Source organism: Brassica rapa, chromosome A06 (genome assembly GCF_000309985.2).
Source record: "Brassica rapa cultivar Chiifu-401-42 chromosome A06, CAAS_Brap_v3.01, whole genome shotgun sequence".
Lineage (NCBI taxonomy): Eukaryota > Viridiplantae > Streptophyta > Magnoliopsida > Brassicales > Brassicaceae > Brassica > Brassica rapa.
The window spans coordinates 27,742,220-27,757,827 of NC_024800.2; the positions used below are offsets into that span (position 1 = coordinate 27,742,220).

The 15,608-nt window shown below is 40.3% G+C and overlaps 1 protein-coding gene and 1 pseudogene across 1 annotated transcript; one reads left to right on the top strand and one right to left on the bottom strand.

Annotated features, from left to right (window-relative positions):
• Positions 1 to 7,747: 7,747 nt before the first annotated feature.
• On the top strand, positions 7,748 to 10,128 carry LOC103827769 (annotated as a pseudogene).
• On the bottom strand, positions 9,842 to 15,220 carry LOC103827770 (CBL-interacting serine/threonine-protein kinase 19). Its single transcript, XM_009103316.3, has one exon. It carries the CDS (start codon positions 11,583 to 11,585, stop codon positions 10,140 to 10,142), a length of 1,446 nt encoding a protein of 481 aa, XP_009101564.1. The 5' UTR covers positions 11,586 to 15,220; the 3' UTR covers positions 9,842 to 10,139.
• Positions 15,221 to 15,608: the final 388 nt, after the last annotated feature.

The following is a 15,608-nucleotide window of genomic DNA, read 5'->3' on the forward strand; positions in this document are numbered from 1 at the left end:
CGTGTCAGTAAACATGCTCTTTCTCGACAAGTCAGTATAGCATGAGTCTAACGTTTGTATGAAAGATCAGTAACAAGAATTTGCTCTCTTATTAATCTTAAGGAAATATCCTCTCAAACCTTAAGCTCTCTCTTTCACAAATATCAAAACTCACGCTTGGTTGCAACAACCCTGCAACTCCTTTTAAACAAGATTTAGATAACTCCTAACCTTATTTTTCTTTTAGATAACTCCTAAAACTTCTTTAGATAAATCCTAATCCTCATATCTCGGTAGATTAGGACAAGCTTGATCTCCAAGCTATTTCAAGCTTACTCCAACATTCTCCCCCTTAAGCTTGAACCCATTTCTTGATAAGTCTTCAACACCCAGTATACTCCTCATCTCCTTGAATCTGATTCTCGCTAGTGGTTTTGTTAAAATGTCTGCTCGTTGTTGACTTCCTGCGACATGATGAACCTCGATCAAGTTGTTGTCCACACACTCCCTTATGAAATGATACCTCCGGTGAATATGCTTGCTTCGTCCATGAAACACTGGGTTCCTGCTGAGAGCTATGGCCGATTTATTATCAATGTAAATCACTACTCTTTCGCCTTGTCTGCCAACTATCTCGCCAAAGAGATCCTGAAGCCAAATAGCCTGTTTTGCTGCCTCTGTTCCTGCCATGAACTCTGCCTCGCAAGATGATAGGGCCACTGTATCTTGTTTCTGTGAACACCAGGTGATAAGTGACTCAAAGAAGTAGAAAACGTGTCCAGTCGTACTTCTCCCATCGTCCTCATCTACATTGTGACTTGCATCACTGTAACCAGTCAACTTCGCATTCGTTCCTTGTTTAAATACCAAACCATAAGATGGCGTACCCTGCAAGTAACGAAGAACTTGCTTCATTGCAGCAGCATGCGAGGTCCTTGGTTCCGACATGTACCTACTCAGCACGCCGACTGCATATGAGATATCAGGTCTGGTGTGAAGAAGGTATCTGAGGCACCCTATGTTTCTTCTGTACTCCTTTTCATCAACTCGTTTCTCATCACTGGCTTTCGACATAATGAGACTCGGGTCCATTGGCACGTGAACCATGTTGCAGTCCTGCATCCTTGTCTCTTCTAGTATCTTCTTTGCATATCTCTCCTGCTTCAGAGTAATCCCTTCTTCATGCTGATGTACCTCAATGCCCAAGTAATAAGTGAGTTTTCCTAAATCACTCATCTCAAAGCGTGCAGACATCTCTTCCTTAAAGCTTACAATCAGCTTCAAGCTTGTTCCTGTTATAAGCAGGTCGTCGACATACACAGCTACCAACAGAAGTTGTTCTCCCTCCTGTCGACGATACAGAGCAGGTTCCTTGGAGCATCTCACAAAGTTCAACTTGCCAAGCACTGAATTCAACTTCTCATTCCATGCTCTCGGAGCTTGACGTAGCCCGTAGAGTGCCTTATTTAACTTATACACTTTATTCTCATGTCCTTCAATTATGAAACCCTCTGGCTGTGACACATATACTTCCTCCTTCAGGTCGCCGTGGAGGAATGCCGTCTTCACATCTAGATGATGCACTTCCCAACCTTTTGATGCCGCCAGTGACAATATGAATCTAACAGTTTCAATGCGTGCAACTGGTGCAAACACCTCCTCAAAATCAATTCCATGTCGCTGGATGTAACCTTTTGCAACTAATCTCGCCTTGTACTTGTTGATGCTTCCATCAGAGTTACGTTTGATTTTAAAAATCCATTTGAGACTAATAGCTCTAGCTCCAGCCGGAAGCTCCACCAAGTTCCATGTCTTGTTCTTAACTATTGAGCTTATCTCATCCTCACAAGCATCTCTCCAGACTTTCTGATCCTTTGCCTCATCAAAATTCCATGGCTCATCATTGATGTACTGTAGTAACAGCTCTCCTTCGATCTCTGCACAGAGGATGTAGTCATCCAAGTAGCTCGGCCTTCTAGTTTCCCTCTGTGACCTTCTTAAGCCATTGTTTACATCATCATCATCTGACTCTTCTTCAGGATCCTTCATATCACACTGTTCTGCAACTACTTCCTCGGTTTGATTTGCTGGCTCATGATTTATCTCGTCGCTGTCTATCTCACTGATCCCATGATTTCCATATCCCCCAAACTCAACCTGAAACGTAGCGTCAGACTTCTCACACTCTTGCCAATCCCAGCTTTTGCCTTCCTCAAATATTACATCTCTGCTCACTACCACTCTTCTGTTCACTGGATCCAGTAGTCTGTAGGCCTTAGAACCTGGTTCTATACCGAGATGCACCAGTGTTCTAGATCGGTCATCAAGCTTCTTCAATCGATGAGTATCAGTCTTAGCATGAGAGACGCACCCAAAAACACGAATGTGATCAATGTTTGGCTTCCTTCCCTTGTATGCTTCGTATGGAGTTTGAAGCACTAGTACTCGTGTGGCGACTCTATTTATGATATAAGTTGCATGTCTCACCGCCTCACCCCACAAGTAGTTAGGTAGATTCATATGCTTTAATATGCTTCTGGTCATGCCTAGAAGAGTTCTGTTTCGTCGCTCCACAACGCCGTTCTGTTGAGGGGAATAAGGAGCTGTGAGCTGTCTTGTGATGCCGTTTGTTTCACAGTAAGATTGGAACTCGTTTGAAACAAACTCTCCTCCTCTGTCGGTCCTAAGCATTCCAATAGAGACTCCTCTCTCTCTTTCGACAGTGGCTTTGAACTTCTTAAACTTCTCAAACGCCTCCCCTTTTTCACTGAGTAGTATCGACCACATGTAGCGAGAGTGGTCGTCGACGAGTACAAATATATATCTCTTCTTTGATGGCGTGACAGGTGTTATTGGGCCACAGAGATCTCCATGAATGAGCTCTAGTATTTTCTTTGCTCTGAACGTAGTTGCTTGCGGGAATGAATGTCTTGCCTGTTTTCCACGCAAACAGCTTGAGCAGGTATCCTTGTCAATGCTAATCTTTGGTATTCCTACCACAAGTTCCTTGGAGATCATAGTTCTCATTGATTCTTTGCCTATGTGACCCAGTCTAGCGTGCCATCTTGCTGATTCACTTGTCGTCTGAAGCTGCAAGCACCTCTCACTGACCACATCGATAGTAACCTTGTACAGCCGGTTCCTTGATCTCTTAGCCTGTGCTATCAGTTTACCATCCTTGTCTCTCAGTGTGAGATACTCGCCTTTCATCCTCACATCACAGCCAGCCTCTGTCGCTTGTCCAAGGCTAATGATGTTGCTTTTCAAGTCTGGAATATAGTAAACCTCTGCCAAGATCTTCTTTCCTCCATCGTTATTGCAGAACAAAACAGAGCCCTTTCCTTTGATATCGATCCTGGAATCGTCACCAAACCTCACCTTCCCTGTGACAGTTTCATCAATTTTCTTAAAGTACTTGAGATTTCCGGTCATATGGTTGCTTGCCCCGTTATCTAAGTACCACACATTGTCTGTGTTGGTTTCAAAGTCCTTAGGATTGACGTTCTTCTCGTTGAGGAAAACAACCTCCTGCATCATCAACTCCTCCGCTTCCTGTGTGCTTTCATCTTTGGTCTCAGTAGCTTCTTGCAATTTCAATAAACGGTCTGGACATGTAGAGGCATAGTGACCATACTTATCACACCTGAAGCATTGTATCTTTGACACATCAGTAGTATCCTGAGGCCGATCATTGTATCTGCCTCGTCCTCTACCACGGTTGTAGTAGCGTCCACCACGACCACGATCTCTGTAATAGTTGTTGTGATCACGATTGTATGAGCTTGAGCCAGAGTGAGTCTCATTGCTTGCATACATGAGTTTGCTTTGAGTCTCATGTGTCTCTTCTTCTTCTTCCCTCACTCTTTCTTCAAACACCTTCAAGCGACCAATGATGTCCTCGAAGCTCGTTGTCTTGAGATCGAGGACTTGCTCCAATGATGCAACCATATGGATGAACTTCTTTCGTGGGAGGCTGGTCAAGAACTTCTTAACGAGCTTAGATTCCTCAATGGTTTCTCCCAGAGCAGCTGATTTGGATCGAATCTCTGTTAGCTTTCCCACAAATTCATCTATGGTTTCGCTATCTTTCATCTTCAATCTCTCGAAATCACTCATCAAGGTTTGTAATCTCGCTTCACGCACACGTTCTGCCCCCACATACCGAGACTTTATTGCATCCCACACCTTCTTTGAAGAATCCAACTCACCTAGTTGCAGTACGAGCGTTTCAGGTACGGCACCAAAGATTAAGGCTTTAGCCAAATCCTTCTTGTCTTCTTCATCAGATTCATTCTCCACTGCATCCCAGACTTTGTGTACCTTCAACAACAGTTTGATCCGGATTGCCCAGACGTTGTAGTTAACCTCCGTAAGCATGGGACAGCTTACTTTGGTTCCTCCACCTTCCTTTGGTTTCGCCACAACAATATCTCCCATGATGTTGATTTGATCACACCTACAGCTCTGATACCAAATATAGTATGAGTCTAACGTTTGTATGAAAGATCAGTAACAAGAATTTGCTCTCTTATTAATCTTAAGGAAATATCCTCTCAAACCTTAAGCTCTCTCTTTCACAAATATCAAAACTCACGCTTGGTTGCAACAACCCTGCAACTCCTTTTAAACAAGATTTAGATAACTCCTAACCTTATTTTTCTTTTAGATAACTCCTAAAACTTCTTTAGATAAATCCTAATCCTCATATCTCGGTAGATTAGGACAAGCTTGATCTCCAAGCTATTTCAAGCTTACTCCAACAGTCAGCTTAGAGATTTTGATCCAATACTCCATTGGCTTTTTGTGTGCTAGGGAACAGGCAAAAAGAAAATTGTTGGAGTATCTAGTGTGACATAAATAGATAACTATGAACGACCTTCGAACCCCACCAGGTGCAACTTCATTTTCGTGTCACTTTATACTTGGTATTGCAACATACGTGATACGCCGATCCTTCCATATATCTTTTCGAAAATCTTGAAAAATACAGGATTTTATTAAAAGAGAGCCTTCGGATTAGAAACTGATTAGTAAATTTCAGCAATACTAGCTCAGTTGTTGGCTAGGATTAATACTAGCCACTTATTTTGAAATGAAGACATGTTATGTGGCAAAGTCACAACTGACAACTCTTTTAATATTTATCAATTTCGAAAATCTAAAACATAACCACAAAAATGTATTTTGGGATACGATTAGCAATCCTCCACAATATCTATATTTAGTAGAGCATAAAATTTTGTATACCTATTTAGAGCACTCTCAATGAAGTTTCTTGTATTGGGGTCCAAAATTAAAAGTACATATGTATATATGTAAAAATACATAATATACACATATATATATATATATTTTAAGATCCCAACACTTTTTTTTTCCGTCTAAAGTTTATTAAAAGGCAAAGCCCATAAAAACGAAATCACAAGGTTACAAAGATAAAGCCCAGAAACACATGGACGAACCAAACCGTAAACCATTTTTGGGCCGCAAGCCCATCATCCTAAACCCAAAGGCGCCGCTTCATTCACTCAAGGTTCGTGAACGGGACGCGTGTCAAGATCCTCACTGCGAGGGACCACGCATCACCCGGCCGCCACGTGTTGACCGAACCACCATCAGAGAGACACGCGTCGAAAGATCGAAACCCCACGACTTCACCGGTATGCAAACCACCGTCGCCACAATCCTCGGAAATCCACCGGAAGTCGACAACCGCTTCCGCCAGGATCAAAGAGAAAGCGCGACCAAATCTTCACCCTGGAGCCCAAAACCGTCGAAGCTATTGATCTCGAAACATCGATCTACGCTTTAAAATACATCAAACGTCTACGATCGAACCAAAAATCAACAAGGATATTCAGAACGAGAGTCGATTGGACAAAGGAAAGCAAAAGCGTAGATCGAGAACTGATTCCGGATCAAATCGGAGAAGAAGCCGGAGAAAGGACGGTGCTATCAGAGCCACCGCTTTCCCGGAGACGATAGCCGGCGAAATCCGGTGCTGTTAGAGCCACCGTTTCCCGGAAACTAAAGCTGCCGACAGCGGTGTAAAAGGTATCACCGCTTCCCAGAATCAAGCTCGCTAACCGGAGATAAATTGAATGAACCTCCGGAAGAGATTTCATCTCGATCCTTCATCATCCTAAACCCAAAGGCGCCGCTTCATTCACTCAAGGTTCGTGAACGGGACGCGTGTCAAGATCCTCACTGCGAGGGACCACGCATCACCCGGCCGCCACGTGTTGACCGAACCACCATCAGAGAGACACGCGTCGAAAGATCGAAACCCCACGACTTCACCGGTATGCAAACCACCGTCGCCACAATCCTCGGAAATCCACCAGAAGTCGACAACCGCTTCCGCCAGGATCAAAGAGAAAGCGCGACCAAATCTTCACCCTGGAGCCCAAAACCGTCGAAGCTATTGATCTCGAAACATCGATCTACGCTTTAAAATACATCAAACGTCTACGATCGAACCAAAAATCAACAAGGATATTCAGAACGAGAGTCGATTGGACAAAGGAAAAGCAAAAGCGTAGATCGAGAACTGATTCCGGATCAAATCGGAGAAGAAGCCGGAGAAAGGACGGTGCTATCAGAGCCACCGCTTTCCCGGAGACGATAGCCGGCGAAATCCGGTGCTGTTAGAGCCACCGTTTCCCGGAAACTAAAGCTGCCGACAGCGGTGTAAAAGGTATCACCGCTTCCCAGAATCAAGCTCGCTAACCGGAGATAAATTGAATGAACCTCCGGAAGAGATTTCATCTCGATCCTTCATCATCCTAAACCCAAAGGCGCCGCTTCATTCACTCAAGGTTCGTGAACGGGACGCGTGTCAAGATCCTCACTGCGAGGGACCACGCATCACCCGGCCGCCACGTGTTGACCGAACCACCATCAGAGAGACACGCGTCGAAAGATCGAAACCCCACGACTTCACCGGTATGCAAACCACCGTCGCCACAATCCTCGGAAATCCACCGGAAGTCGACAACCGCTTCCGCCAGGATCAAAGAGAAAGCGCGACCAAATCTTCACCCTGGAGCCCAAAACCGTCGAAGCTATTGATCTCGAAACATCGATCTACGCTTTAAAATACATCAAACGTCTACGATCGAACCAAAAATCAACAAGGATATTCAGAACGAGAGTCGATTGGACAAAGGAAAAGCAAAAGCGTAGATCGAGAACTGATTCCGGATCAAATCGGAGAAGAAGCCGGAGAAAGGACGGTGCTATCAGAGCCACCGCTTTCCCGGAGACGATAGCCGGCGAAATCCGGTGCTGTTAGAGCCACCGTTTCCCGGAAACTAAAGCTGCCGACAGCGGTGTAAAAGGTATCACCGCTTCCCAGAATCAAGCTCGCTAACCGGAGATAAATTGAATGAACCTCCGGAAGAGATTTCATCTCGATCCTTCCTCTGTGACTGGTTTTAGAGAGAAGACAGAGCAAAAGGAGAGAGAAATCTCATTTTAAATTTTACTTAAGATCCCAACACTAGAATCTCCATTAAAAGTGTTCTTAATAAACTGACTCCAAACATCACCACAACCACACGAATCTTAGATTCTTTCTCTTTGTAGTTTTTTAGAATTACAATTTTTTATATATGCCGAATTTGAGAGGCAAAGAAAAAAAACAATAAAAATTTGTTATTTTTACCTTCTTTCATGAACATTCCAAGAACCTAATCTCTCTCTCTCTCTCTCTCTCTCTCTCTCTCTCTCTCTCTATCTCTCTCTCTCTCTCTCTCTCTCTCTCTCTCTCTCTCTCTCTCTCTCTCTCTCTCTCTCTCTCTCTCTCTCTCTCTCTCTCTCTCTCTCTCCAAAACGAAGTTATTCAATAGCTCATCCTCTATTTAATTTATCAAGTTCGCTTGGTCTTCAAAAAACCCGTTAAACGACTCAAATCAATGGATAAAAACGGTATTGTGTTGATGCAAAGATACAAATCAGGTCGTCTCCTAGGTCAAGGCACATTCGCAAAAGTTCACCACGCACGTAACCTAAAAACAGGAGAAAACGTAGCTATCAATGTAATCGACAAGAAGAAAATTGCAAAAGTCGGATTAATCAACCAAACCAAATGAGAAATCTTAGTAATGCATCTCGTCCATCACCCAAACGTCGTCTTTCTCCACGAAGTCATGGCGAGCGAAACAAAGATCTATTTCGTGATGGAATATGTTAAAGGCGGTGAGCTTTTTGACAAAATATGTAAGGGACAGCTGAAAGAAGACGTTGCTTGAAAATATTTCCAGCAATTGATCGGTGCAATCGATTATTTCCATAGCCGTGGTGTTTACCACCGTGATCTCAAACCAGAGAATCTACTTCTAGACGAAAATGACGATTTGAAAATATCTGATTTTGGTCTTAGCGCGTTGAGAGAGTCTAAGAAACAAGATGGCTTGCTACACACGACATGTGGAACACCTGCTTACGTGGCGCATGAAGTGATCTCCAAGAAAGGTTATGATGGTGCTAAAGCTGTTGTTTGGTCTTGTGGAGTTGTGTTGTACGTATTGTTAGCTGGTTTTCTTCTGTTTCATGAACAGAATCTTGTTGGAATGTATCGAAAGATATCGAAAAGCGAGTGCAGATGCCCTAACTGGTTTCCTCCTGAGGTCAAGAAGCTATTATCTAGGATCTTGGATCCTAACCCTAATTCACGAATCAAGATTGACAAAATCATGGGGAACTCTTGTTTTCAAAATGGTTTCAAGAAGATTGAAGCGCCTAAATCGCTTGATAGTCATCAGATAGAATCTCTAATGAGCAACGTGCATACAGCATTTCCAGTGCAGCCGATGTGTTACAACGCATTTGACCTAATATCTTCGCTGTCTCACGGGTTTGATCTCTCGGGGTTGTTTGAGAAAGAAAAGAGATCAGAATCAATGTTTACGACAAAGAAGGAACCGAAAGAGATAGTGTCGAAGTTTGAAGAGATAGCTACGAGTAGTGAGAGATTTGATTTGAAGAAGATCAATGTAGGAGTGATCAAGATGGAAGATAGAAGAGAAGGAAGAAAAGGACAAGTTGCGATTGAGGTTGAGATATTTGAAATGACAAAGCGTTTTAATATGGTTGAGTTTAATAAAAGTGGAGGTGCTACGATGGAGTATAAACAGTTTTGTGATCGTGAGCTTAAGCCTTCCTCGGAAGATGTTGTTTGGAAATGGCAAGGAAACTAGCAACAAGGAGAAACATTGTTTAATGTGATATCTTTCCTATTTGTTTTTCTTTAGTTTGATTGCCTGCTTTTATTCATTGTGTGTGAAATCTGTGATTTACGATAATGAATGATGCAATCATATCAAGATTTTAGTGTGTTCAACATGGACATAAAAAAATAAAAATAAAGGATAGTAACAGAAGACAATATATTTTTTGGTCCAAGGAGATTTTGATCGCAAAATAATGAATTTGATCACGCTAATAAGATTTTATCACGATTAAGTCCTTCAAGTCCATGTTTGATTGATAGGGACTGATTGGAATCAAATAAGGCAAGTCACGGACAACAAACCTACCATGGGTATGCAGTCTTAGAAACTCTTGAAACATTCACGGAACCACCATAGCTGAGTTTTCATATTCATTCTTTCGGTCGTTTGATACGAGAAAAGTCCGCTCTATGGCTTTTGAATACGTACTTTATTTTTGTTTTTTTTTTAATTATACAGAGGTATCCTGGCCCCACAAAAGAAATTCAGACTAGTCACGTGTTGCCACGTGTCGGTCCTTTGTCCCTGGCGATGCCGAAATGTTAATTTCCCAGTGGTTGGGATTCGAATCCAGATGGCGTTACCCACAGCTCTGTAAGCCTTTTATTTTTGGGAATGCATAAAAACACTTTTTGATTAAAATGTGTGTTTACGCGTTTGAATTTCTACATCGAAAATGCATCAATTCCAACCCCACACCAAAATACGAAAAGATCAATACGCGAAAAAGTAACGTGTTTTATTCGATCTTTATACATCAAGACTCATATATCTCACCACTCTCTTTAGCTCTAAAGTCTGATGTCTCTTACACCAAGCAAAGAACAAGAAGATCACAATCTCGAACCAAAACCTAAACCAATAAGCAGCTTCAAAAATCCAGTTGAAAAAATAAAAAAGAAAAAAGAAAAAACAATTTTCATCTTCCTAATCAGTATTAGAAAGCATATAAGCTGGCAAAGAACGCGACTCAGAAACCGCTTCTCCATTATCCGCACTCAAATTCTGCAACTTCGGTTTCACTTCCTTATTACAAAACTCATCATACTCCACTTTATCACCACCCTTCTTCTTCATCTCAACAACAACCAAAGCTGGAGTCAACTCAAATATCTCAGCAGCAATAGTCAACGGACCATTCACACTCCCTTCTCTCGAACCTTCAAGACTCATTCTACAATCCTTCTTCCTCACGGTAAAGCTCACAACCTTCGCAATCTCCTCCAGCTTTGATATAATCTGGTTAACCGGAGCCCCAGACACAAACCTCGACCCTTCGCCATCATCATCATCAAACAAACCGGATAGATCAAAACCGGGTGAAAACGAAATGAGATCAAAAGCATTCAAACTAGCCGGTCTAGGCATCAACGGCATTGATCTTCTCCTAGCGTCAACCGACTCAAACTCCGACTCAGACACTGTGGAAGACCGTTCGGACACCGATTCGACCGACTCAATATCATCGTCAGCGCTAGAGAGCTTGTGATCATCCTCAACGTAGAACTTAATATGTTTAAACCCTTTCTTGAACCAACTAGTCTCCATAATCTGCGGCATTGTAAACCGTCTCTCCGGTTTAGTCTCGAGCATTCGAATCAATAACCGGTTAATCTCAACCGGGAACCATCTCGGACACCTGAAGTCTCCTCTGTAAATCTTCTTGTACATAGCCATAACGTTCCGATCATGGAAAGGGAGGAACCCCGCCATCAACACGAAGAGGATCACTCCGCACGACCAGATGTCCACCTTAGCTCCGTCGTAGCCTTTCCTCGCGAGAACCTCCGGTGCCACGTAAGCAGGGGTCCCGCAGAATGTGTGGAAGAGACCGTCTTGTCGTATCTGATCAGAGACCGCGCTGAGACCGAAGTCTGAGACCTTCAGGTTCCCGTGCTCGTCCAGGAGGAGATTCTCCGGTTTGAGGTCGCGGTGGTAAACGCCGCGGAAGTGGCAGAAGGACACGGCGGAGATGAGCTGCTGGAAGTATTTACGGGCGATGTCTTCTTTAAGCCTCCCTTTGGCGACTTTGTTGAAGAGCTCGCCGCCTCTGACGTACTCCATGACGAAGTAGATCTTGGACTTGGTGGCCATGACCTCGAAGAGCTGGACGATGTTCGGGTGGCGGACGCGGCGGAGGATGGAGATCTCGCGTTTGATGTGTGCGATCAAACCGCTTTTGAGGACTTTCTCTTTGTCGATCACTTTGATCGCGACGCTTTCTCCGGTGGTTGCGTTGCGCGCAAGGTACACCTTGGCGAAGGTTCCGTGGCCGAGAAGTCTTCCCATTTCGTATTTGCCCAGGATTAGAGCTTGTGTGTTGCTCTTATCCTTCTTCTTCATAGATTTTACTTTTCTCAGCAATTCCGCCATTTGAAACGAGAGGTTTTTGGTCTCTTTCGTTGTGAAATGGTAGAAGAAGATAATCTTTCTCTCTCCCTCTCGCCTTCCTTTGCGTATTCTTTGCTTTGTCTATGTTCTGTTTTTAGGAGGTTTACCAGAAATAGAATTCTTCTTTGTGTATATTTGGAAACTTGTTTCCGAATTGCTATGCAAATTAATCTCGCTTCTAGTCCCGACACCATCTATGTATGTAGTAGCCAATAGATCCATTTGTTTACTTTTTTTAGTTAATGCCTTTAATTGGCAAGAACATGTTAGAAAAGTTCATTTTGGCCAATGGATGGATAGAAAAAAAAAATATAAATTTTATATTGGATTTATATTTTTCTTAATACAGGTTATGATCGTCGGTTTTTTTATATATATTTTTTATTTGTGTTGTAAGCTTAATTATAATATTGTTGACCTTATATATAGATTTATGAATCTAAATTAATAAAGAGTTAATGTATGATTAATGGAAAAAACATATCAATAATGGCTAAGAAGCGTGTTTTAAAAGATGGGTCAGACTGATTATTCAAAGTGGTAAGAATTTTTTTTAAACAGTTAAAGAAATCACCAATCAAATCAAATGTAATATTCGAGTTGAAATTAAGAGACACAAATAAAGATAAATTTGAATTTCTAAATAGCTTTTTAAAATGGGGGGGGGGGGGGGGGGGAGCTTGACACATGCATCTAGTGTCAAGTTAAAGTTAACAAATTAATGAAGAAAAAAAGGTTAAAGTTAATGAAGAAAAATATATATAAAGAAGCAATAGAAGGGGAGTTTAGGTTAAGCATTTGCACTGCTACTGACCATTTCCTAATACAATTTATTAAGGAGTAGAGAACAAAAATGATCATCATAACTTGGTTACTAAAATCAGGAATTGGCGCTATAAAATGTATTCAGTTATAATAACTTACTAATATTTTCTTTGGAAATGAGACATGGTTTATGTCACTATCATTGTAATGGTATCAAGTTTATATCTTCTATGAGTTTGCTTACACATTTTGTCAAAACAAATTAACAGCTGTGAATAAATGTAGCAATCAGATGCGAGATAATGAACGTGTAGATCAAATGGCAGTTTTCTATTAAAATTTAACACCACACAGTAGAAAATAGCAATGATGTACTAATTGGTAGAAAGGTGCTTAGTCCTATTCCACATGACTAACTCCGAAATTTAAGTAACACATTATAATTAACAAAAAAAGTTAATCAGAATACTTAACGTTGCTACATGTTTATTGCCGATAAAGGTCCGTGATATCGTAAGTCCACGAAACAAAACGATCAAAATTTAAAGATACACAAACTAAAAAAGCTTTCACTTGTCGTGAAATTGAACTAAATGGTGTTTCTGTTAGTTTACCAAACGCAACTAACAAAATCGTATTAAACATCATTAAGAATACCATAAATATTTAAATCGGTGGTTTATATGGACCGTACATTTCGATAATAACGTGCACGTATCAGGTCACGCTGGTAGTTTAGCCAGGTGTGATTCGTGTGAACCAGAGTAATTACTCGCAATTTTATTCATGTAACCTTTTCTCGACTGACACTCAAGAAATGATCACACATACACGCACACACATAATAAATCATGTAAGCTTTTCTCTTTTGAGATTTGGGCTCGCCATAAAAAGGGAAGAGATTCAGGTTAATGCATGAATCATTTACGTGAATACAGAATTATGGACAATTGGGCTAGACTCTATTTTCTTTCATATGGGCCTACAAATTCCAGATAAATGAATTAGGCCAGTCCTACAACTGTTAAGCTCCAGTCAAAGCTCCAGTCAATTTAGATGTAGTATTACATGAGAATAGTAACCAAAATTCAATAAAACAGAACAAGATCGCACACACATATAAGCACATGGGCCAACCTTGTTGGAGGTGGGGTGAGAGTGGTTTAAGGGATAAATGATAAAAATAAGGAATGTGGATTAACTTTTAGGTTGGGTTGCTCAAGGAGAATGTGAATATGTTAGATACTTTGTGGAATATTAGTTGGCATTCTATGGATCTTTTTGTCTTGGGATTTAGTGGATTTGTTTGGAATTTCTCGATCTCATTCTTTCTTTAGTTGTTATTCCAAGGTTATTTTAGTGCCATTAGTTTATACTTTACAAAAAAAGTACATGTTTTTAGACTTATAATACTCTCGACTTAGTCTTGTGAAGAAGGGGAGACCAAGGCAAAGAGTTTTCAGCAAATTCATTACTTACTAATCGAAAACAAAACCCCAGGATCATAAATTTCGTTGTTGTAAGATTAATAATATGGTCATAAACCTAAAAATGGATTAGTAATTAACCGCGTACATATATGTGTTATATGATCTAAAACTTCTTTTAAAAGGTCGATAAATAATTTAATTAAGATGTTACGGAGCCCGAATTATTAACATATTATTGGCATGTGATTAACGACTGTAGGGGAAATAACTACAAAATATTAACACTAGAAAATATTACAAGAAAATCTGAGGCAGCCGATTCCTTTGTTGCACAGTTATCCGAAATAAAAAACCGAACAAATACCAAACTGATAAATTGTAATCAAACCAAAAACTAAATGAGTATCCGGATTTTTAAAACATAGATTTTGTGCCTAATCTTTTCAGTTATTAAAAAAAATCAAATATCTTTAAAATACTATTTATTAACCGTATTACCAAAAACTTTTTTTTATCCAAAATAGTTAAATTATCCGAATTAGATAACATTTCAATCCAAATAATCTGAATTATCCAATATTTGATATTAAATCTGATCATTGTTCAATGTTTTTATCCATATTATCTGAAATTATTTGGAAAACCGTAACCAAACCAAAATCAATTTAGACCTAATTTTTAGATATTGGTCAATTCTCAATTTTGTTACCTAAACCAAAACAAAAGTTAAAATAAATGAACCAAATTATATCAATAATGAATGGTTCCTAAATAAATATGCCAATCAAAATCGCATCAGAGCGCCCATGCCTAGTTGCATGTACCATATATTATGCACGAAAATACGTCCACTATAACATTAAACTATAGTCTTTCTCCGGCGGACTTTTTTCCTTAATGTCATAAAAGATATGCAAATGTTGAAATTTATAACACTAATATTAAATTCACATAATTCGACGCACCTCAGAATTTGTGTTGTTTCTCATGGGAATGTTTTGGACCGCGATACCACCACGATTGTCAATACAATCAAACCCCCCCCCCCCCCCCCCCCCCCCCTCCTTTTTTTTTGAGAAAGGGCTTTTCACAGTCGAACTATTTATGTCGTAATTTTAAAAACGTTGTACGTAAAATAAGTTAAAACAGCTAACTGTAAGTTAACGTAAATTCTGATACTTCAATAACCCAAAAACTAGATCACTGTGACTTTATTTAGACGTCAACTACTGCACCATTATTTACTTTCAACAAAACCATCAACAAATAACTGATCATAATAAATATAACCATTTATTACAAGGCGAATAGAGTAATACTACTCCATTAGTATATTCTGAAAACACTTTTTAGTAGTAAATTTATATGATACCGAACTCACAACACGAATGAAATTAGATAGTTAAATGAATTTTAAAAAAATCATAGGGTCCACCGTCCACGTTTCTATTTCTCATCAGCATATGCATCAACTACCCACACAAAAGATGAGGCACCAACCAATACCCATTTGCTTACTTCACTTGAGTTTCAAAACCATATACGTCAACAACAGAGTTAAAATCCCCAAATTTTAGCAAAAAAAAAAAACAGAGTTAAAATCGAAGTTTAGTTCTATTGTAATATTAAAAATACGCAATTTTGTTTGGCGTATAAATTTAAACTGTCTTATTACATACACTACTAGGTTTTATTTCTGAAATTATATTTTATGAAGTATACAGATTTGTCTCTGATTGGAAAAAGGTGAATTCCATATTTTCAAGATTTCTCTTTTGATTTATCGGATACCAATCATGTACTTATCATC